The following is a 21,549-nucleotide window of genomic DNA, read 5'->3' on the forward strand; positions in this document are numbered from 1 at the left end:
TTGTATTCAAAATAGTGTAAATTTAGTGCAACATTTACGACTCATAAAGTTGAGCACCGTAACATTATAATAAATACTTGGACATTACTAAATCAAAATGTGTAATTGTTGCTTTAGTTTATTAAGTATGTGAATAACCAAAGCTATTCATTAGAGGTTAAGCATTAATTACTGTGGAAGATCAGTAGTAATAAATCATGAGTCACACTTAGTTAATGAATGTTCATGATTAATCACGTGTTAGCTCATGATTTATTAAGGCTGAATAATGATTAGTTGCACCTTACAGATCACACACTGTCTGAGATCCACGTTTTGTTTTTCACGTTTCCTTTCCTGAGGGACGGCGCTGGCCGGTGCAGGCCGGTGCGCACCTTTCGACAAACCTCAGAAGTGCAGCGGTTGTCGGGGCTTCTCCTGGGCCATCCAGAGCGCAGGGGAACATCACAGTCTGGTCGGAATGAGGTCACAGTCGCCCGAGGTCTTATGGATCGCATGGCCCACACTGGACATCCAATATAGTGGCATAGTTTGAAGCCTATCTGAGGACGCTTTACCCTTTAGCGTTTGGACACAAAGTCACGAGACAAATTTAAGGTGGAACATTGAGATTAAGTCTTTCAGTCAAATTATTATTATTACTATTCCTCAGCTTCCTTATTAAAACAGTGGGAAATTTCATAGACGACCGGGAGCCTACACAAACACATAGATGCAATCACACTTATTCTAAGAGCATAAGCATAATACACTGAACGTTTGATACGATATTTGTCTATTTTCCACTGATTTCAAATCCACTTCTGGAAAAGACAAGGCCAAATAGTTTGGATTTTCTATTCAAATTCATCATCCCGAAGGTTTACGTACACACACCGCGGAGTGTAACATCAATTTAACACAAAAGGGAAAAGAAAAAAAACACACACACACACAAAAACAAGTCATCCCCGTGAAATGTCTTTCTCCGTTTATTGATTTTTTTTTTTTTTTCCTTCATAATTTCAAAAAGAGGACAGAGCAGCCAATCTTGCGCTGTAAAATATCTCGATCGTTTTATTCAATTAGAACAAGCACAAAACATGATATAATAATTAGCGGATTGAGTCGCCCTTAAAGCAGGAGTATGAGTGTGTGCAAAAGGAAAAAGAAAAAAAAAAAAAAAAAAGGAAAGAAGTGCCCCATCCAAATAGAGCCAATATATTCATTTAGCACAAGGTCCCCCTATAGGTCAGAGTGGGACGGTAATCCGCTTTCACGCTGGATGTGGACCCCCCCCCCCCACCCACCCCTTCTCCATTCCCGAACCGACCAAGTGAGAAAACTATAAGGGGGGGGCTTCCACATGCAAGTATACACATGTAGACAGAAGGACGCATGCTGGGGAGGAAGGTTTAGGCGGCGGTAAAGCAGAGATTCCACAAAAATGAATAATAATGTAACAGCGGAGAGGTGAGGCTTTTACGCACGGCAGGATAAAGGGAAACAAATTTGCAAACAAAACAAAAATGACACAATGGCGCTGGACATTAAACCAAACATTCAAAGAAATATAGATATAAAAATCTAGGCAAAAACATACAAGCGTGAATGAATAAAGTGAATGAATTATGTATCGATAAATATGCTAATCATACGGCGCGGTGTAGGGTTTAATTAGTTATAGGCTGTAGATTTTGTTTGGGAGATTTGTTGTGACACGGGGCGATGGGGGGGGGGGGGGTCACTGGGAAAAAGAAGAAGTGTGTCAGAGCCCGAGCGTGCGTGCGTTTGCGAGTGCGCGCGAGGGAGTGAGTGAGTGAGTGAGTGAGGGGCGGGAGGTGTGTGTGGGGGGGGGGGGGTGTGTGTGTGTGGAGGTTCAGTTGAGCCCCTTGATTGATGATTTAATTAGCCATACAGTGGAAGGGACAGGGCACCAAATAATAGTTTATTTACATAACCAATCAGGGCCGCGCAAAGGTGGAGCTTCCTTCGCTTCGCCTTCCCTCTCTCTCTCTCTCTTCCCTCTCTCTCTCCATCCCCGGGCGCGTGCCTGTGCGCGTGCTCAGGCGGGCGGGGGGGGTGGTGGAGGGTGGAGGGTGGGGGGGCAGACGGGAGTAAGAGGTGTTTAATACATTTGGTTAAGTGTCAAGTAAAAATCACTGGCATGTTCCAATTATTATTTTAAGACCCAAAAGCGACACTTCCGGAGATTTCTGATCAGCCTTCAAGGAGCAAATCACACACCGATATATTTCAGATTCAGCTTTAAAACAATCCAATAAAATGCACAATTGATCTACAAATATGTGGAGTTTTTATTTTATTTTTTATTCGTGTCATTTTTTGTTTTTTTTTGGAGCGAGGGCAAAGGAGAGCAAAAACAACGCGCGCCGTGGAGAACTTTTACGCACAGGCTTTACGCGCAGACGATTTGCCTTCAGAATATTTCTAAACAAAAAATATTACCACTTCTTTCTCTTGCGTTTGCCAGTCACGTGACGAGTTATTTACCCTTAATGAAAATAAACAATTAGCCCTGCGTAAAAACCCGCGCGTAAAATTAAACTTTGGATCATTATTCCCCGAAAATGACAGAATGATTAAACGCTTTTCCTCGCGCGTACAGAGAAGTCCGTAAATAAAATGATGCACATGCTTATTAATAAATAAAAGTTTTTAAAAAAAAATCCACAAATAAACACAGACAACACCGGAATTGTAGAAGAAAACAAGCTTACATGTTAAACGCTGGAAGTGGACCCAAGTTTGTCCCTTTTTTACGCACACACACACACACACGCGTACACACACGAAAAGAGCCCACTGGTGTCGCCCGTTCCGCGCCGGAGCCCGACATAGTTGAGTGAAAAGGAGAAGCGCTGGAGAAAGGGGGGGGGGGGGGGGGGGAGTAGGGAGGGGGGAGAGAGAGAGAAAGAGAGAGAGAGAGAAAGAGAGAGAGAGAGGGAGAAGGAAGGAAAAAAAAAAAGCCAGAAGATGCTCACGTTTGGCGCCCCTCAATTATCCCCTCCCGTGAAGATAGGTGGCGTGCGTTTCAGGGGGCTCCTCTGTGTTCCATCCACGGCGAAAGAAAAGGAGGTGGAAAGGAAAGGGAAAAAAAAAAAAAAAAAAATGTCATTAGAAGAGGCGTAACACGTCAGTCCCTACCCAGGTCTGTTTCCTGGAGTGGGTGTAAGGCATCAGTTGTAAACCTGCCCTATAGCAGAAAGAGCGGTCCCTCCCTCCTCCCAACTATTTCCAAGGCTTTTATTTCTAAGGCTTTATTATCACCGGTGGAACAGGATCCGCTCACCGACGCGCTCCCCCGTATCATCCCTTTTTTTTTTGCTTCCTCTCACTCCGGGACCCCTTGTGCTCTTGACTTATTCCAAAACCTCTCCAAAAAACCGAGCAGGTACGTACGGGCGCCTTCTCTTTTTTTTTTCTTCCTCTCCCCCCTTTTCCTTTTCGTCTCTCCCTCCCCGCGCCGTGCGTAAAGCGGAGTTTACCTGCGCAGGTGGAAGTGTAGGTGCGTGTTTTTTTTCTTTTTTTCCTTTTTTTTGTTAAACTCCCTTTCCCTTTTTTCCCACACCTTCGCTTCACTTTTTCTACCTCGTGATGTCAAGCGCGCCCCGGTGCCCGTGTTTGCCCGTGTTTGCCTGCGCGCCGCTGCCCCGTCCTCGGGAAAGCACGCTCGCCGGGGGGAAAGAGTGCTCGTTTCCCAGGCGCTCCCCTTGCTCCCTGCACCGCTATCTTCCACCTCTCCTCTCCTCTCTCCGCTGGAGCCACGTACGGCGCGATGTCCGTCCCGTTATTCCTCTCCACGACCCCCACGTACAGCTTCTTCTCGCGTGTTTTGTTTTTGTTGTTTCGTGGCGTCAACAAACAGAATAGTCAATAATAATAATGAGCATTTACACGGAGGAACGTCGCGCTGCTTGGACTCTTATCGCCTTGGCTTGTTTGTTACGCGCTTTCGGTGCGTCACGTTCGGACAATTCTCTGCATCTGATCGGCGGGAGCGCGATAAAAGAAACCAAAAAAACCAACAACAACAACAAACAAAAGTTGCGTTTTCCCAGGCGAGTCTTTTTCTCTTTCCTTTTTTTGGAACAGGAGTGTGAGACTTTGGGAGAAGTCTTATCTCGTCTCCCCCTTCCACTGTCGCTGCTCCGTTTGTGCAAAACCCCAAAAAAAGCGTGTCATTTCACACTCGTGACAAAAAAAAATCCGCTTCAGCGACAAAACACGCAAACGCGAATCTTAATAAACGCGTTTTTGCCTTTTCGTGAAATAAAGTAGAAGCGTTTTATTTTTTTGGAAGGGGGGGCAACTTTTGGAGTGAAATTCCGCCTGTCCTCCTCTCGCCCTGTACGCGTTTTCCCCCCCCTCTCCAAAAAATGCCCAAACCGCTAAAACGTCCCAAAACCCAAAAGCGACTCGCCTGGAACTTCCACTGCTCCCCCCGTGTGTGCACGCTCGCTAACGCCGTGTGCCCTGTGTGCTCTGCTCCCCTTTCTCCTTCCTCCTTCCTCCCCTCCTCTTCCCCCCCCCCCCCCGTTAGATCTCGGTGCTGGGAATCAAGGAGTCCATGCGAGCTGGCATCTGATCCCCACTCACCGCGCACTTATCAATGAAGCAGGAGATGATGGCGGATGGGCCCAGGTGTAAGCGGCGAAAACAAGCCAACCCGAGGCGGAAAAACGGTGAGTACGAGCGCGCGGGGTCTGGGGGAAAGTGTGTGTGTGGGGGGGGGACACTTGTCTTCTGAGTTGGTTGTTGTTGTCTCTTTTTGTGTTGTTGTTGTTGGAAAGCTGTGGATATCACGCTTGTGTAATGAGAGTCTCCGCGGGCTGGTGCGCTTCAGCCCCGCGTAACGAGGCGGAGGAGTTGTCGCCGCTGTCGTTGGATATATTTTATTTGTTTGAATGAAAGGGAGGAAAGTTGGGGAGTTGTGTGTGGAAGTTTTTTTTTTCTTCCCTGACGCGAGCGCGGCGTGCTGCTGCCGCCGCTCCCGCCGCTGCTGCCGCTGCCTCTCAGTCAGGGCTGGGACCCGGTCCGCGCTGTCCGCCATGGATGGATGAGAAGGGGGACACTTTTTTTTTTTTTTTTCTGTATGTATGTGTGTGTGTGTGTGTGTGTGTGTGTGTGTGCAGTCACAACCCCGGACTCCTCTCACTGCCTTTGCCTTGCAGTTTGTAGAAAAACACGAGGCCTTTCCCCGGTTCGCTTCTTGCTCGCGAGTTTTACGCACAGACACGTTGGTGACACATCCGATAAAAAACGCTGGACACGAGCTGACCCGCGCCCCCGTTTGCTTTCTGTACTCTCCCCGTTCGAGTGCACGCTGCTCCCACGGAGTGACACTCGCTGGATATACTCACATCCCTGATTTTACGCAAACGTGCTCTGTGCGTAAAAACCATTTCATGTTTTAGTTTAATTTCCTTTTCCCCACAACACTCCTTTTTTCTTTTCTTTTTTTTGTCTTTTTAAATCTCTGCCCCCATAGGTTATTTATCTAGATCAGATTTCACTTATTGATTCGCCTCCAATCGATAGCAGACAAGCATTTTGTTCCACACTAAATAACGCGGAGGGAGCAGCTGGAGATTTTCACTCTGAACTGTACATCTGCGTCAAATGGGAAGACGTTTGTAAATAATAATAATAATGTTAATAATAATAGTAGGAGTAGTATGTTCCAGAGCAGGGGCCAAGATTTTTTATTAATAATGTGTGTGTTTTTGTTTGTTTGTTTGTTTTAAAATGGAATGAGAAAGTGTGTTGGCTGACAAGTGTTGGTGAAGTTGAGGATGAAGATTTAGCCACGTACATTTGACAAAAAGGCGTAAAACATGTAAAAAAAAAAAAAAGGAAAAAAAAAAACAAATCTATAAATAAGCTGTGTGTCTTTTCCTCGAGACAACATTCACGACTGGCTTCATTTTTCTTCCTCCTCTTTTCCACCACGACGACATTGGAAGCAGCTTTGCGAGAGATTCCTAAACCCTCCCCGGGGAATCAAAAAGCTTTCAGTGCACCATATTATTATTTTTTTTTTAAAGAATTCAGCCAAATCTACATTTAAATTGTAAGAAGAAGAGGGGGTAAAAAAAAAAATGGCCGTGAGCTGTTGCCTTGGAAAACCTTTCTGTTTCCAAAAAAAAAAAAAAAGAATACACAATAATTCTGTTTATTCGGTGTATGGGATGCCACCTCTGTCCACTCCCCCGCCCTTTTCCTCCCCCCCTCCTCCTCCTCATGGGACCCCTCTCTGTGTGCCTCGGAGAGAGGAGAGAGAGAGAGAGACCCCCCTGTCGGAAGGGAGAACCAGGGAGAGTACCCCGACAGCTATGCCCACGATCCACACCCCCCCTTCCTCCTCCTCTTTTTTCCCTTTAACCAACAAATGACATGAGCTCTCACAATCGCGGGGAGAAACGACAATTAGCGCTTATTTGGTGTTGAAAGTCGGCCCCCGAATCCGAGCGCCGCGTACATGGATTTTTTTTTTTCTCCACCCCCCCTCCTCATTTGCCCCGCCACCTGTTCGGGGGTCCTCCGCCTGAATGGCAAAATGTTGATTTAGAAACTGTATTTTGGACGGTTTGTTTGTTTGTTTATTTCGGCCGTTTTCCCCCTTTTTTCGAACGTGCACCGATTAGCATTAACATTCTCTGACATTCTCATGGATGACTGCTGGCCTTTCTGGGGTAAAAAAAAAAAACACCCATGTCGCTCTCCACTTATCCTTCTTCTTCTTCTCCTCCTCCTCTTCTTCTTCTTCTTCTTCTCTTGCCCTCGGAGACCTCTTGGCCTCTTCCTCGCAGGTGTTTCTTGTCGCTTCCAGCTGCGACCCCACGCTCGCGCACACCTGTCCGTGTATTTTCTCAGCCGCTCCGACATCAAATAAAGCCCCCGCCACCCACCACACACCACACACTCTCCTCTAGCATGTGTGTGTGTGTGTGTGTGTGTGTGTGGCGACGCTTGATAAAAACACGCTAATGCAGATGTTATTCTTTCCTCTCCTTCATGTTCCCGGAGTATCTTGTTCTCCTTCTTCTTCTCTCTTTTTCTCCTTTTTTGTTGTTGTTGTTGTTGCCGGTTGTCGATTGTGCGCCCGGGCCGCGGTGACATTCGGGGTGTGGGATATACTCGATGCTGATTACATAATCCGCAGCAGCGTAAGAAGAAGAAGAGGCAAGAGTGAAAGGAAAGAAGAAGAAAAAAAAAACGAGCACGGGCCCATCTGAGATAGACTGTGTGTGCTGTGAGAGGGACTGTGAGGAGGATGGTTTCTTACTGTCTTACTGAAAAAATAAAAACTTCCTGGGATTGGGAGAAGGAGGCCTAAACCCTGCTCCAAAACTTTGCCCATTACCGCTGCCTTCATCTTTTTTCATTCTTTTTTTGTCAAAGTAAAAATGAGGAAAGTGAGAGACAGAGTAAGAGAGAAGAAGAAGAAGAAGAAGGAGGAGGAGGAGGAGGAGGAGGTTTCGCGAGAAGCTCCCGGACAATTGATTGTCAGCGGTAATGCGTTTCATTTACATGTTTATGCCCGTCAATAGAAGGTGGGGGGGGGGGGGCCTGTCCGCGCCGCCATTCACTGGGGGGCCATTCCCATACGGCCCGGGACACCTTCCTTTTTGTGGGGCGGCCGTGACAAAGACACACCGAACAAGGAGGGATAATATTGTCCGTGAAGTAAAAAAAGAAAAAAAAAGAATAAGAAAAGATGTGCGATATGACACGGGGCTGAAGAGTGAGGGAGGGGGGGGGGGGTCGGTTTTAGATACAGGGCGAGATGATGGTTCTTTTTCGGGGATAACAAGGAGCCCACGTTCGTCCTGTTCACGACTGCTGCACGGGGGCACCGGTGGCAGCGTCCTTTTCAGCCGGTGCTCTTCTCTTCTACCACCCCCCCCCCCCTCTCTCTCTCTCTAAGTCGTCACACGCTAAATATATCCATCTGCTGCAAGTGTGTGTGTGTGTGTGTGTGTGTGTGTGTGAGTCAAGAGCACATAACCCGGCCCCGGCGCGTAAAAATGAATGGACTTCCCTTTTTTTTTTTTTGGTTTTACAATATCATTAGGGTTTGATGTGGGAAAAGCATGTGTTGCCCGCGGGGTCACGGGGGGGGGGGGGGGGGGGGGGAGAGGGGGGGATCACAGTGTCGGTGTGTTTGCGGCGGCGAATTGTACAGTGCATCGCGGATTGTAGCGGCAGAAGCAGAAGCAGCGGCGGCCTTTCGACAAATCCTCTAATATGGGCTTTCCGCGAGATGGAGTCGGTAATCTCGATCTGCCCCCCCCTCTTCGCACACTTCATATTTCCACCACTCCTGCTTTGATAGCGCGGATAAGAGGTTCATTGGCGTGTCCCCTGGCCCAAAAAAATAAAAATAAGCCCAAATTGTAACGCCGGTCTGAAATATTTTTGACACATTTCTCCTGATTCCCGGAGTGGACTTCCTTGGTGGTTGAGAATTTTCCTTCCTTCCTTCCTCCTTTTTTTTTTTTATTATTTTTTTTTTTTGTGTGCGCCTGGCGGCCAGAGAACACACACTGGCAGAGGCGCGGCGAGCCCCCCAGACCCCCTGACACCGCCGCTCTTTGGAATGCCTTAGGTACGATTTCACTTTCGCTCACATCAATGCTGACCTGAATGCCTTTCATATCTGATCCGCCGTGTCTCTCCTGGTAAACATCCCCCGGGGGGAGAACAAAGAAAGAGCTCCTCTTCTTCTCGCTCCTTCTTCTCTCCCTCTTAATCACAATTCAGCCCCTTTTTCGCCGCCAGCAGCAGCAGCAGCAGCGGCGGCAGCGGCGGCGGCAGCAGCAGCAGCAGCAGCAGGGCTAGGCATTTGCATTCAGCATCAGAAAAAAAAAAAAAAAAAAAGGGCCCGAGATGAAAAGGGGGCAGGAGGGGTTGGGGTCTGGGTTGGGGTGTGGGGGTCTGATACGGGTGGGTGGGTGGCTTTGCCGGGCCGCGGTGGAGGTGGTGTTGTCGAGGAGGGAGTTGAAGCGGGGGTGGGGGGGTGAAATAACTAGGGTGTTTGTGCTTGTTTGTTGGTCGTCCCCTGGTTACAAGCCTTTTATAGCCTCCATACTACTCGCAGGGACCTGCACCCCCCCCCTCTTGACAGACAGATAGTGTTTCGACACGGTGTGGCCACACTATTCGCGGACACTCAGGAGAAGGGGAAAAAAGAAAAAGAAACCTGGAAGTTCCGAGATAACAGTGGCCCGGGCAGAGCAGGTGTCTGGGACTCTCTCTTTTTTTTTTCACTTAAAGAGATATCCCACTATTGTAAAGTTGCCCCTTCTGCGCGAGCGATGGGCGAGATATCTTTATTGTGCGAGTCCCCGGCCTTGGACGTATGCAAATCTTAAGCAAAGATGGGGAGTGAAAGAAAGAAAGAAAGAAAGAAAGAATGAAAGAAAGAAAAGAGAGAAAGAAGGAGAGGGGAGGGCAAGGGTACCTCTGCTTCTTAAATGGCATCATGTGATATGGATTCCTTTCTTCCATTCTCTCGCTTTCTCTCCCTCAACTTTTCTTCCCCCCCCCCTCCTTTTTGGTTAAGAAGACGGATTATCGGTACACCTTCCCTCCCTCCCTCCCTCCCTCCCTCCTTCCCTCCCTCCCTCCCTCCCCTGGGCCAAGCTGCGCAGGATTTAGCCAGATTTACTTCGGCAAACACCTTTGGACACTGGGAGAAAGTAGGAGTCTGTTTGCAAAAGGGGCCTTTTGTTGGGGTGGGTGTATGGGGTGTGTGTGTGTGTGTGTGTGTGTGTGGGGGGGGGGGGGGGGTAAAGCCCTACGAGGCAGCCGCGATATTAACCCGTGCTTCGACAACAGGCGGACCCCATAATTGTCACGTCGGGCCACGTCGGATCCCCTGTGATATTTTAACCGGACATATTGGTTTTTGGTTAAGGGGGGGGGGGGGAGGAAGAGGGAAAAACATCCAGTTTTTTGGGGGGGGGGTGAATGGGAACGGGCAAGGAACGAGCGCCAAGTTGAAGTGTAGTGCAGGGGGAGAGCGTTGGTTGGGAAGCAGCAGCCACAGCCAGCAGCTCCTGCCCTGGTGACTCCCTTCAGCTGGAGACGCCAAAACAAAAAAACAACAACGTGGCACCCAAAACATCACACAGGCGGAGACGAGCCACCCAGGGGGGGTTCCGTCGCCCATAGGAAGATGCTGGGGGTCGGTGAGGGCCGCACAGGTGACCGCTCAAAGAGATGTCATTTTCTTTTCCGCTTTATGCCGGTTTTTCTGCACAAGAAACCGGCATAACAGCACAGCAGGCCGCTCCAGTGAAAGCCTTTCAGGGACTTGGCGAAGCAGTTTCGTACAGTAATTCTATGGAAACGGATCTTAGAGGGGGGGGGGGGGGGGGGGGGGTGGATGAATGGATCCCATAGATTCCCATAGATTCTGTGCTTCAGTGTCAAAAAAAACCCGCTTGTGTCGTCTTGTCATATTTCTTTTTTTTTCTTCTTCCCTTCCACGACACCGTGACCCCCTCTTCTTCTTCTTTCTCCCTCCATCCGGCAAGCCTTCATCCCCGTTTGTTTTCTTCTCTCCCGGTGATTTCCGACGACGACGGCGGCGGCGACACGAAAAAAAAAAAAACAGAGCAAACACACAAATTGAAACTTCACTGGTCCGGTAAATAATTGCACGCATTTGGGGAGCTTTTTCCATTTGCGGGGCGCGTACACTCTTTACCCTAAGCCGGCCATGTTTTATGCATAACATATGAGGAGGGGAGGGGGAACAAAACAAACAACGGAATATACAACATTTTTTTGGGGAAATATCATGCCTCATTTGAGTGTCTGCGGAGTGAGAACGCGCCGTCTTTATTCGGCCCATCCGCCCGCCCGTCCGCGTCCTGCTGTTTGCACTTATTCAGTTGTTGCTTGTGATTTTTTTTTTTTCGACGTTTTTTCTCTCTCTCGTCGACTCTCCTCCTTCCCCCGTTTGCGCCGAGTCGGAGCGCGACAGACGACAGGTTGCTGAGCAGGTGTAAACTAACATTTCCATTTCATAATTAAATGGCAGGGAAGGGGAGGGGAGTGGGGAGTGGGAGGGGGGGGGGCATACACAAGTTTTTTTGTTTTGTTTTGTTTTTTTCCCGGAGAAAAGAAACTATTTGTCTAACAGTGTCGTGCCTGTGCTTGAACAGGATTTCTCTTCCGATTTTAAGGCCAGATTTTTTCCGCTTTTCCCGCCGTAGCCTCGGGCCTGCTTTTGGAAACAGCGTTTGCAAAACCGGGGGGGAAAGTCGCGATTAGATGATTCTTTTTTAAAGCCACGCCGCGTAGGATTTTACCTGAAAAATACAATTGAAATACAAGCTTTTATTTTATGACAGATGTGAAAAATACCTCTAAACATGTGATTTTGCTGTGAGCGGCTCAGCTCTCCTAAGAGATGACATAACTTTACCGGGAGTGGGTGCGTCTCCAGCTCGTTTCCATGGAGACGTCGACTAAAGTCAGCAGAATTTGAGATTGAAACAGGTTGGGTTCCCATTTCTTTGGTTTCTCAGTGCAGTGATAGCGTTTTCTGTGTGGAGCTGGTCATTAGGAGTTTTGTACTGATGGCCACAGCGTAGTACGAAATCTTACCCGGCGTGCCTTTAAATAGAGCGCCGCGCTGCAGAAGCGAATACAGATTGAATCAAACGAGCAAACATCGCACAGCTGGCGAGGGCTTTTTTTGTGTGAACCGGCGTGCGCGACTTGTCAGGGCGCTGTCAGCTCGGGGAGAAGGAGGAAAAAGAAAAAAACAGGCCACGGTTTCGCGACGAGGAGAAGTCGACGTCGAGATTTCTCTCATTTTTTGGTCTTTGTGTCCCCCCGAACTTTTTTGTCTTTCCGCGGCAGCTGTTTGCGCAAACAAGTGTCGACACACACACACACTCACACACACACACGATCGGTGGCTGGGAGGGCTCTCCTGGCAAGGTCGTGGCCGCGTGGAACAATCAATAACAGATCGGCAGATTAGGGCCGCGATGACATCTGGAAACTAGGTCCCTTTTTTTTCCCTCCCCTGGCCAACAGCAGCGCCGCTACCTTTAAGCCCACATAATCCAACATGCTTTTTGATCGTTCGTGTTCGAGGGGGGGGTTACGGGACACACACTTTTCTCACTTTCTTCCATTATTCACACCGTTTCCCCTCGCCCGTACCTTTTTGCGTGTGTGCGTGTGTGTGTTTGAGCGTATTTTAACGAGGCTTTTTGCTCTTGCCTTTCACATGTGCGAGTAAATTCAGATGTGTTATCTCCGGCTTAATTGCAGCCGATTGCCGAGCGAGATTAGGAACAAAATCAGGTCATTTTTTTGCGGGTTGCGCAAGGGAGGAAAAAAAAAAAAGAAAGAAAAAAAAAGTACCTCCACTTCCACACTGCGCTTTCATCTCAGAGTTGATCAAGCACCTTCTTAACAGGAGCGTGCAGGAGGGAAAGAGGAAATGGTCAGAAAATGACACGAGGAAGGAGAGAGAGAGAGAGAGAGGGAGGGAGGAGGGGGTGTGGGGAGGGGGGGGGGGGGGGGTGTTCCTTGTTATTCAAACATACATTTAACCTTTGGCAAGAGTGAGTCAAGGAGAGCTCGGCGAGGGCGGGCGCGTCTTCCCCTTTTTTTTTCTCTTTTTTTCTTAAATGTCATGTGTAGCAGCGGCGCGAGTCACAAGTGGCGAAGAGAAGAGGTGAAGTCGCGTCGTAATGGCTTTTGACTGAGCCCCCCCCCCCTTCCCCACGAAACGCCTCATGTTGTGTTCGCTGTCAGACGTGAATGTCAAACAAACACCTCCTCAGGTGAAGGGGAGGGGTGGCGGCGTAATCGCAGCGACAGCGACAGCTCGCCTTTTTTTCCCACACGGGTTCCTGACCACTCGAGGGATCGGACACGTGAGGCCCAGGGAGCGGGTCGTAGTCCAGGTAGAGGGGCTGATGCAAGGATATGGAGCATGACAGCGACCCTATCCATGAGCAACACATCCAAAACATCGCAGTTATCTTCTGATTGGTCGACATTCCTCACAATGAAATTCATCCGGAGAAATAAAAGCAGAATTCCACGTCGTCGTATCGTCTCCGAGCCGGGTATTTCCTGACCTACAAACCCCTCCGGAGAGAGAGAGAGGAGCGCGGAGTGGGTCAGGGAGGCGCAGACTCTGCCTCGGCCCCGTGACTTGAGAAAAGCAGACGCCCGCGCTCCAGAAAGGTCAGCCCGTTCTGCGACCTCGGGAACCCGGGAGCCGTTTCCACACTGCATCGCAACTGTTGTCGATACTTCCGAGAAAAGAGCCGGTCCTCGCAGTTCCGATCATCATGAGGCCGTTTCATCTTAAAGTGGAACCGCTTTTTTTTGGTTTTGCGCAATTTCCTCCCGTCTGGTCCTGCGGTTGACTCACCTTCTTGGTAAAGGTTTGTCAGCTGATGTAGCGGGGACAGTTTGGGTGCTGAAATGGTAAGAGTCTGGTGAAGAAATCAAAATAGAAGCGTTACTCAAGCATGCACGAGTGAAACAAAACAGAGGGTGTTTTTTTTTTCTTTTTTTTTCTCAGGGAAAGCCATTATAGCATTGTAAAGTGTAGGGCCTCTGTAAGATCCCCCTTGACTTCCCATCGCCTCACTCGTCTCCTGTACCCAGTCAGGCTAATTACCTCCCCCCCACCCAGGGGAAACCACTTCCTTATCGCTGGGCCGTCCTGCTCCGGCATTCCACAGATAAATTCCCCTCCACTTTGTTATTCTTACTACTTAGGGGTATTGGAATTAGCATGGCCATCAAAGCAGACCTTGTAGCGCGTCTCTCTTTCTCACACACCCCCCCCCCCCCGCCTCGCGACCTTATCTGTGGTCATACATTACGCCGGTGGAACGGGACGGGCCCGCGGGCGGAAGGTGAGGATCAAAGCGCGGGAAGAAAAGAAAGAAAGCACAGAAGGTACGGAGAGCGACGGGGAACGGCGAGCTCGCAGCAGGGGGGCAGTTCAGGTACCGCGAACGGATTTCTCACTTTGGGGCGCCAGGTAGTGAGAGATATCTCCAGCGCGGGGCCTTTGATATTTCCTGTTGATGTGTAATGGCGTATTAATAGGGCCTCGCGCGTTGCCAAAAAGCTGTCATTGAAGAGCGATTGAGCGAGCTTCACAACCTTTTAGCCCCCTCGGTACCTGTTAAGACCTCCACTTTGCCGTTTCAAAAAAGCGAGCGTTCCCCTGAACATAATCAGCGCTCCATTCATGCCTGCGCCGCTCCCGTACTGCAGATGCAGAGCCTTTGATGGGAGCCCCGCTTCCTCGCTTCCGTCCTCGCTTCCTTCCTCCCTCGCGCTGCTCACCGTATGTTTCCACAACATGGTTTATACCTCCGCAGCGAGCAGACGCAGACTTATAAACTGGCAATCACAGTATCCCTAATGTTATTACTTTTCATAATTAGTTACAGCAACACTCATTCCACGACTGGCGGAAAGGAGTATTCCTTAGTAATTAAGGTAATGAAATATTCATTTGTGCTACCTTTCCAGCACAGGCACAAATGAGGCAGCCAGCGCTTAATGTCCGCCTCAACTCTGATTTTATTATGATGGCAGACTGGCACATCGGCAATTAGTACTCCCCACGACAATACAGGGAGAGACAGAGGAGGGAGGGCTCTCGCAACATGCCTTACCGGCTAAATGGGGCGTGATATTTGCAAGCACGCGTCCATCAATCTGCAACGTCATGAATGTGACAGACAGACTTACCTGCCACAGGATTCTGCCGTCGTGCCATCCATGGTGGAATAGCAGTTGTTCTGGGCTCCACTTTGCTTTCCGAAAGTTATGAAACACGATCCTCTTCCTGCGAACAGTTGGGATGTTAGAAATGCGTTGGGAAAGACTTTGGACCACAACTAAATTTACTCCTTTTTTTTCCGTCGTAAACAAAACATTAGGGCCTTTGAGTTCCTGTTTCTTCATTTTGATGGACGCAGATAAGGGCTGTAGTAGCTGTTGTTGTTTGGGCTCTGGTGTTTGTGAAACTGGACTGTCATCAGATTTTGCGGTTCAGTGTTTGGAACCCCAACCCTCTGTCCTCTGCCATGTGTCGCAAACCATTCCGACAGACTCAAAGACTACATTTCTAACACAAGAAGCAAAGTAGAAGCGGCGTTTATGCGATGTAGCTCAGTCAGTCAAGCTTGTCAACCCTCACCCCCTTCACCAACCTGCCCCATGCTGAGCTCTCGCCTCCCTCCCCCCCCGCTCCGAGGTTACCTATCCCCAACGGTGCGAAATCGGCTTGACATAGCCGTTCATCAGTCCCAGCCTCCTCCGTTTGCTCCTCTCCTCCGCTACCATCAACCCACCCCCCTCCGCTGCCCGACCTCACCCCGGGGTAAGAGTGCATCAAATCGGGGCTCGGAGACAGCCTTCAAGTGGACACTTCCAGCCCCACAACCTGACAGCGGAGACGGGGGGGGGAAAGTTCAAGAAGGCAGTCAAACAGGCAGATCAGCAGTAAAAGCAAGGTCAGGGAGTGGGGGGGGGGAAACCAACTCGTGTTTAGACGTTGGAATATCGTGCAAAGTTTAGAAACGATTGACTTTTGGATGGAGTTATCGAGCAGGAGAATGTTTCGAAGCCTCACTCGCGCAGGTCATGGCCACCGCATGGTTTCACAATATCCACATACAAATTAAACATCCACTGGTTCTAGCTTTGGTGCTCTTTGATACATTCGAGCTGCGCGGAATGGGGAAGTTACGAGCGAGCCGCGCGGAAGTGTGGATTCGGAAAAAGAAAAAAAAAAAACACGCTGACACTTGCAAACTGTCACACATGTTCTGCAACCTAAATCTGACACTCTGAACTATGTTTATGAATATCCATCTGCAAATCTGAGAAACGCTGGTCCGAATTTTTTCCACACACTCGTACGCCATGACACTTGTGGGGGGGTGCAAGATGGGGATGGTGGGCATGTGTCGGGAATCGAGTTGATATCTCTGCAATTACTGGGATTATCAATGTGAAAGTAAAGCTGGTGCGAAGTTTAACATCTCCTCCGCCTGCGTAGTTCTTCTCTATTCAAAACTAGAAAGATCAGTGGAGCAAGTTTGTGGATCATCCCTTAAAACTGACCTTGTTCTTAACTAATCTCGGTTCTCTGTTTGTCTGCTGCACCGGCCTCTGCCCTCCATACCCGCGATCCTCACCTTATACACACTGTTTCCGCAGCAGACTGGAAGCGTACCTCCTTTTCTCTTTGACGTTCTCCATAAAAGCCTCCGAGGAGAGTCGATAAAGGCGCGAGTAATGAAACTTTTAGTGCACCTTCGCGCGCTCTACTTCTGTCGCGCCTCCACCTTCCCGAGCTCCCCTCCGCGCACTCGCGAAGGCGCTGATTAGGAGGTGCCTGTGTTTCTTATTCATTGCCCTGCTCAAATATTTCCGCGTAGCCTTTGAAGACCCCGCGGGGATTTCGAGAATCCGGTAGACGCCGGGGTAAAAAAAAAGTATGACGGTATTGAAATGGCTGCGCAGAATTAGAATATCGAAGGGGTGTCACTTATTCATTTCATTTCTGTTCTCCCGCGCCTGCTCTCCTTCCACCTTTCTCCTCTTCTAAATCACTTTGTTTGTCTCCTGGAACCCCCCCACCTCCACCCAACCCCTGTCCCCCCCCCCCCCCCCGCTCCCCTAAACTCCCCCGTTGCATTGTATTGGCGCTGATGACCGTTTCCACCGGGCACAGTGAGGTAAAAGCGGTGTGACGGCGCAGTTTGGTTAAGCCCAGAACAAAGCGGGGGCGAAGAGATGCAGGTCGCCCCCATTGTCCCGCGAGAATTGGCCTAGACACACTTTTCAAAAGACTGAATACTCTGTTTACCTTCGCTTATATTCAAAAGAGAGAGCGCGCCCCGTCTCCCGCGGCAACCCGGGGGGACGATTCTGAGGAGCTGTGCAAGATCGCGGAAAGCAGTGCTTGACGAGGGCAGGTGAAATTTCAGTTCGTGCGTTGGATAAATATAGCGGGGCAGCGCGTCGTGGCACTAATGCACAAATGAGTGTTGTGAATAGCGAGTTTGCGGCTTCAGAGACAAGAAGATCGCGCCATATTCACCACCTGTACGGGTACACGACAGGGACAAACCTTCCCTGCCATGAGTCAGTGGCACTGACACTACATTTGCACACTCCCACCTACTTCTCGCCGGTGTAAGGCTCTCCCATGGGACAAAATACTCTGCCAAATGTTTTTCTCCGGACCCTTTCAGAGATGCAGTGAAGTAGTAAGTGTTATATCAATCTCTGGAACAAAAGTAATGGGTTCTCTATTGAAAAGATTGCCGGGTTATCGGAAGTTGGGATCTCATAAAAACTCACTGACAACAACTGACAGTTTCCCACACACTTCCTCGTCTGAAATATTGTTTTATCATTGTCATCCTGAATGTAGACCCCCCCCCCCTCCGGTGCTGGTGAGAGCTCATGGAGGGCATCCGGAGCACTTCCTGCCCCGCTCGGAGGCTCTGGCGCTGGGTGTGTGAGAGAGAGAGAGAAGGGGTTAGTGGCGTGGCCCGGCTGAGTGCGTCTGGTCCGTTACAGCTCTGCATGCTATCTGCCCAAACTGAAAGCGCCGCTCACTGGGATTAGACAGTGAGTGAGGGTCGGAGGGGAGGGGTGGGGGGGGGGCTTGGCGAGAAGGAGGAAGAGGGGGGGGCAGCAACACAGGGGCATTGTGGGAGTTTTTATTTGACTGTAGTGGTGCATGGAGTACATGGAGTAGAAAGACGCTGACTGCTGGGTGTCAAGTGTATTCAGCCATTCATAACTTTTTTTGGAACGGACGTGTTTGTGATATTTCCGTCAGGAGGAGCGTGACTTAAACATTAAAAAGGATTTACTTGTAAATTGAAATCTTGCAAAAAGCAGTACAGTAGCAAGACACAAGTGAGCTGTAGTGCGTCCATGCAAGGCTACCATACTTATACACTTATACATAGTACATTGAATGATATTTCTGTGCCCTTATTATGCAGTAAAAGTATAGTTATGTGAACAAGGTGCAAGCTACTGCACAAGGAAATGTCAGATCAAACAAACATTTGGAAAATTATCAATGAAGAGTGAAAACAATGTGGGTCCCAAGATGGATCCTTGGGGAACCCCTAGTGGACAATCCAAACTTGAGGGTTTTTTTTAGATTTAAAAAATAATGCAGCATAAAATTCCACAAAATGACTTGTAGAACAAAACAATGCAGTCATGTCCTTCGCAAAACCCCCCCACAAAAAAGTACCTATTTAAATGAAGCGTTCAGTTTCTTCCGAGACAACATCGTGTCAGAGTAATGGCCCAAAATACACAGCTGGTGTCACTTTGACCCCACTCAAACGCAGCAACACTTTACCTTAACTTTACAAGAGGAAAGCATTTGCGGGTAATGGCTTCCACCGGTGTCGTCCTCGGCCCCCGGCGCCATTACCGCGGAGTACGAGTTCGCCAAGCGCTCGCGTGAGCAAAACCCTCCCGTTAAAACAAACAAAGTCGCGTGCGTTAAAAGCCCGCTGCTTTTACCGCAACATTAATGTAACCGCGGACTTCTGGGGGGGGGACAAGGCGCCATAAACGCGTCGGCGAAGGCGCAGTCATCGAACCCAATGATACTTTCACGAGCGCGTAAAGATTATGGGTCCATTCCGGTAGCGCCCGTCCCATCTGCGCTTTCATTTGATTCCATGTATGCGCTGTTGTTAAACAAAATCAGCGGCGGTAACGCGGATGACTTTCATTGAGCGGAATAGTTTGTTAAGGTCAAAGATGATAAGACGCCGGAGTAATCCTCATTGCCGAAAGACTTAACCGGGGAAAGCTCCAAATCCTCCGGCGACGAAGAGGTTAACAAAACAATTTGTCAACACAACAAACTCCCATCCGGACCCGCACGGCTTTGCTCTATTTTCGCGCGCACACACACACACACACACACAAAAAAAGAGAAAACAATTACAAAATTACAGTAGATAAGAAGTGAACGGCGCCAGTATTTATGCAATCAACATAACGAAGAAACAAAACAATTTAATGTGGAAAAATCATCATTCATCTGCATTATAATTGCTTCTCTTTCACATCTACGGGGACGGTTAATTAAAATTGTGATTAAATGCGGCTGCACTGCCTAAGATGTCTTCCCCCTAAACAGGTGCTACAGAATTTAAAAGTAAAGAGAAAAAGCTAATTAGCATTGGAAATTGAGAAATTGCCTGCAAGAATCGGCGTTAATTTCACTCACTGATGAGGTAATTTATAAAAGGGGAGAGAGAGAGAGAGTGAGCGGAGTGTGTGCCGCTGAGGAGGCTGCAGCAACGCCGAGAGATTGCACCGCCAAACACCAACCCCCCACCGCCGCACAGCCCCCCGTTCTCCCAGCGTGCAGGTGAAGCTGTTTGCAAACTACTTGAGCAAATTTGACTTTCTGATTGTTTTCTCATTAGGAGCTGTCACGATACCCACATTTTGAACCGCTGTGGGTTTGAACGCGCTGTCATTTCGAGTGGATAGTACTGCAAAAAGTGAAATGATGTTACTTTTTGTCTGGATTGGTGCGCCTTCCATCCACACAGAGCGACTTTTATGAAGTTATGAAGGAAACAAGTGAAATCAACCCTGCAATGCTTTCCCTAAAGAGTTTGCGTAGTCACCGTTTCTCGACTGGGAAGCTTTTGGCCCCCCGCTCCTTCTTCTCCTCGGGTTGGAGATGTTTCCGGGGGTTTGGCCGGGGTCCACGCGGTGCTCAGACTTTCCAGAAGCCGCGCAGATACCGCCAGGCCCCTCGGTAATTACCTGTCATTGCGCGTAATTATGGCCGCCCTTCGAGAGATGTCAGGTTTTGCTGGAGGTGGCCCAAGCCGAACTGTTCCGTAGAACGCGGAATGTCCCTCGATGATCCTTTTTGGTCGACGGACGTTCGCTGCGGCTCCAGATCCCGTGTCGTACTTTTTCTTCACCGTTTTCTAAAGTTCAAGTCCAAATCTTACTTGAGTTTTCGTTTCACTTGTGCTTGGGAAAAGGAGCATGCAGGACTTAAACTTCCTAATAGTCAGTTTAGCAGGTGAACCTCGCGCGGAGTAAGGGGGGGGGGGAAACCCAATTTGCTGAGGCGGACTCTGTCAAGCTTTCATCACGAGTGGAGCTTTCTCTTTTAGATTAAGTCCAGCGAGCAGCGGCGTGTCAGACCCTTAAGCCTCTACCCCTGCTATTAGCACTTCTAAAGCCGCGCCAACTTTTTCCAGAACTGTGCGACTTTGACTTCTCATTGACGTCAGATCGAGATGCAACACCACCCAACACCGTGTACGTGAAGAACCTTGCTAGTCTTGTGGTTTAGTTCTGCATGAATGTGAAATGAAACGCATGGGATTGTTGAACGCTGGAAAATGTCAGCTTGTGTCGGGATTGTTAGCATAAGCCGTGACCCTGTATCCAGTTCTCCTGACAGCAGCAGTGCTATCCGAGTGCGATTTTTACCATCTCCTCTCGCGCCTGTTTGCTCCTCCAAGCGTTGAGTCACTGTGGCTGGGCAGGTCAGCAGTAAGTGACAAGGTACGGCGGGCGGACTTCGCCGAGCGTGGCCGGCCTGATTGTTTCGGTGCAGCTTGAGCGCAGTGTAGCCGACCAGTGATTTCTTTTATTCAAAATCTTTGTCTCTTTCCTCTTCTTCCCTATTTCTTTTCTCATTGCTAAAACAAAAAAACACTCATTTGGCTACTGTTGCCATGCTGTGACATCACTTCCCTTCCATTTGTTTTCGATCTTTCTTGTTTAGCCCTAATTTAGACCTGATTCCGCATGAGTTTCGATCTAGTTTACTCCCATTATTGATTGGGTTCTGACCTAGCGGGACAATAAATACTTTTGTTTACTTGCAAAGAAGTGTAAGAATTGCTGACTCAACGCATGTTTCTTCCAAATCAAGTGGAAATTTCTTACCATTAGAGAGAGTTTGAACCCCCCTCCAGCAAAGCAAGCGAATTGATCAAAACCGAATCCTTTTAAAAGTCAATTCCTACAAATCCCACACCTCCCCCGCTCTCTCCCTCCGCTCCCTCCCTCTCCGTACAGTAAAACAGCTGTATCTGGCGCCCGCCCCGGCCTTGTCTCCCCTCATCCTCCTCCGTTCCACCTGACAGCCCAGTGCATTGCTCCAGCGTTTCGCGCCTGCTCCCGTCTGACCCGTGACCACTTGTAGCAGCCTATTATTCCATTTACCGCCGCCGCCGTAGCGCCGGTCTCGGGGCAGAAAGGCGAGCCGGTCGGTTCAGTCACCTAACACATGTTTCTGCCTCAGCGACATCAAGACAAATGCTTTTTTTTTTCTCTCTCTCTCTTTCTCTTTTTCTTCTCAAAGGTTGCGGTGGCTATAGTCGAGGCTGGAGAATTCAGCGTGTCGTTTTCCGAGACGGCTTCCAATGATACATAAACTGTAAAAAAAAGGCCAAGTGTCTGACCTCTGATAATGATATTTTGTTTCCCTTTTAAAAGGAG

At 49.0% G+C, this 21,549-nt stretch overlaps 1 protein-coding gene across 2 annotated transcripts in view; it reads left to right on the forward strand.

The window, feature by feature from the left end:
• The first annotated feature begins 3,007 nt into the window (after positions 1-3,007).
• The window catches only part of zeb2b (zinc finger E-box binding homeobox 2b), a 101,429-nt gene continuing 82,887 nt past the window's right edge, over positions 3,008-21,549 (forward strand). Inside the window, exons 1-2 of one of the 2 annotated variants that reach the window (XM_079581391.1) lie at positions 3,008-3,394; positions 4,544-4,685. In XM_079581391.1, coding sequence (XP_079437517.1) covers positions 4,613-4,685 — 73 coding nt within the window. In that variant the 5' untranslated portion in view covers positions 3,008-3,394; positions 4,544-4,612. The remainder of the gene's footprint in view (positions 3,395-4,543; positions 4,686-21,549) is intronic. The other variant, XM_079581392.1, reaches the window with a different exon arrangement.

This window comes from Gobius niger (genome assembly GCF_951799975.1).
Source record: "Gobius niger genome assembly, chromosome: 23".
NCBI classification, from domain to species: Eukaryota; Metazoa; Chordata; class Actinopteri; order Gobiiformes; family Gobiidae; genus Gobius; species Gobius niger.